The following is a 1,240-nucleotide window of genomic DNA, read 5'->3' on the forward strand; positions in this document are numbered from 1 at the left end:
ACACCCCCGCCCCAGCCCGAGTGCCAGTTATCACCAGTTGTCAGTGAAATGCCCTCCAAGGGCCGGACCGCGGGCTGGTGCGGTTTGCGCCGCGCCGCTCCCGTGCCGGCGTTCACACCGCGCTGCCTAATTTAATCGAAATTTATTTAATTAATTTCATCAGTGTAAACGAGAAATGGGTTATTCTGTCCCGTTACTTCGTAATCGCTCCGAATTAGCTATTCATGTGGTGCGGGGGGGGAAATCCCGTTGGGGGGCGGGGGGGAGAAGTTAAACGAAGGCGGGTGACCAATTCGTCTGCCAGCAAAACTGTAGCATTTACAGGGACCTGCTGGGAAGTCAGGAGCCTCCGCCGCTGTCAGGAGGGGGCTCCTCTCTCGGGCAGGCTGCGGAGCCGGCTGGGTGCCCGCGCCCGCCTGCGCCCTCCAGGGAAACCGAGCCCGGGACCCCCAGGACTTCAGGGCAGGGTGTCCTCCCTCCCAAAGGCAGAGCAGGGAGAGCCAGTGCTTCACTTTAAGATCCCACTTGATGAGATTTCTCACAGTGTTTGCTCGCTGTGCAACTTGAGGGAGAGCAATGCTCGCCCCCCCGCGCGATGCGGTCGCGCTCTGTGCTCCTCGACTCCCTCTTCCCGGGAGGCCAGGCAGGTCCCCGCAGCGGGGCGCAGCCCAGCCTGGGTGCCCGCCGCCCGGCTCCGTGTGCTGGGGCGGGAACAAGGACGAGGTTTTGTCGAAAGCCGAATTCTGCTTCAGGCAATATGCAGCTGATTTTGAACGAATTCCCACCAGCCCACCAAATCCTGCAGCTGCTTGTTTGGCCACTAAAACCCCATGTGGCTTCTAAACTTCTAGAAAGAAAAAGGGAAAAGACGTCCATCCAAGTAAACTGTAAGTGAAAACTCATTGATTACCTCCGCCTTCCTGTCTCTGATTTGATTAATCGTTTGCCATCATGCTTTCCGAGTCACTGCTGTGTTGGTTTCCCTCTGCCTGAATCCTGTAAGACTTTTCCAGAAGGGCGGCTGTGATGTTGAGACCAACATACCGTAAACAACCACAAGAAGCAGAGATAATCATTTCAATACAGTTCAAGGAGTAAAATAAACTCATTGGATTAGGGCAGCCTGAGCGATTGTTTTGGTGAGCGCTTCCCAGGCCCGCTGCTGAGCACATCCCCGAGGGCTACCCGGGGCGGGCGGCGGTGCCGCGGCGGCCCCGGGCAGCGGAGCGGGCGGGCAGGC

The 1,240-nt window shown here is 57.9% G+C and overlaps 1 protein-coding gene across 1 annotated transcript in view; it reads right to left on the reverse strand.

Moving 5' to 3' along the window:
* Positions 1-218: 218 nt before the first annotated feature.
* FOXL2 (forkhead box L2) overlaps positions 219-1,240 on the reverse strand; it is an 8,898-nt gene continuing 7,876 nt past the window's right edge. The window contains exon 2 of the mRNA XM_009273360.1: positions 219-701. Coding sequence (XP_009271635.1) covers positions 219-701 — 483 coding nt within the window. The remainder of the gene's footprint in view (positions 702-1,240) is intronic.

The sequence above is a fragment of the Aptenodytes forsteri genome, unplaced genomic scaffold (assembly GCF_000699145.1).
Source record: "Aptenodytes forsteri isolate BGI_AS27 unplaced genomic scaffold, ASM69914v1 Scaffold382, whole genome shotgun sequence".
NCBI lineage: Eukaryota > Metazoa > Chordata > Aves > Sphenisciformes > Spheniscidae > Aptenodytes > Aptenodytes forsteri.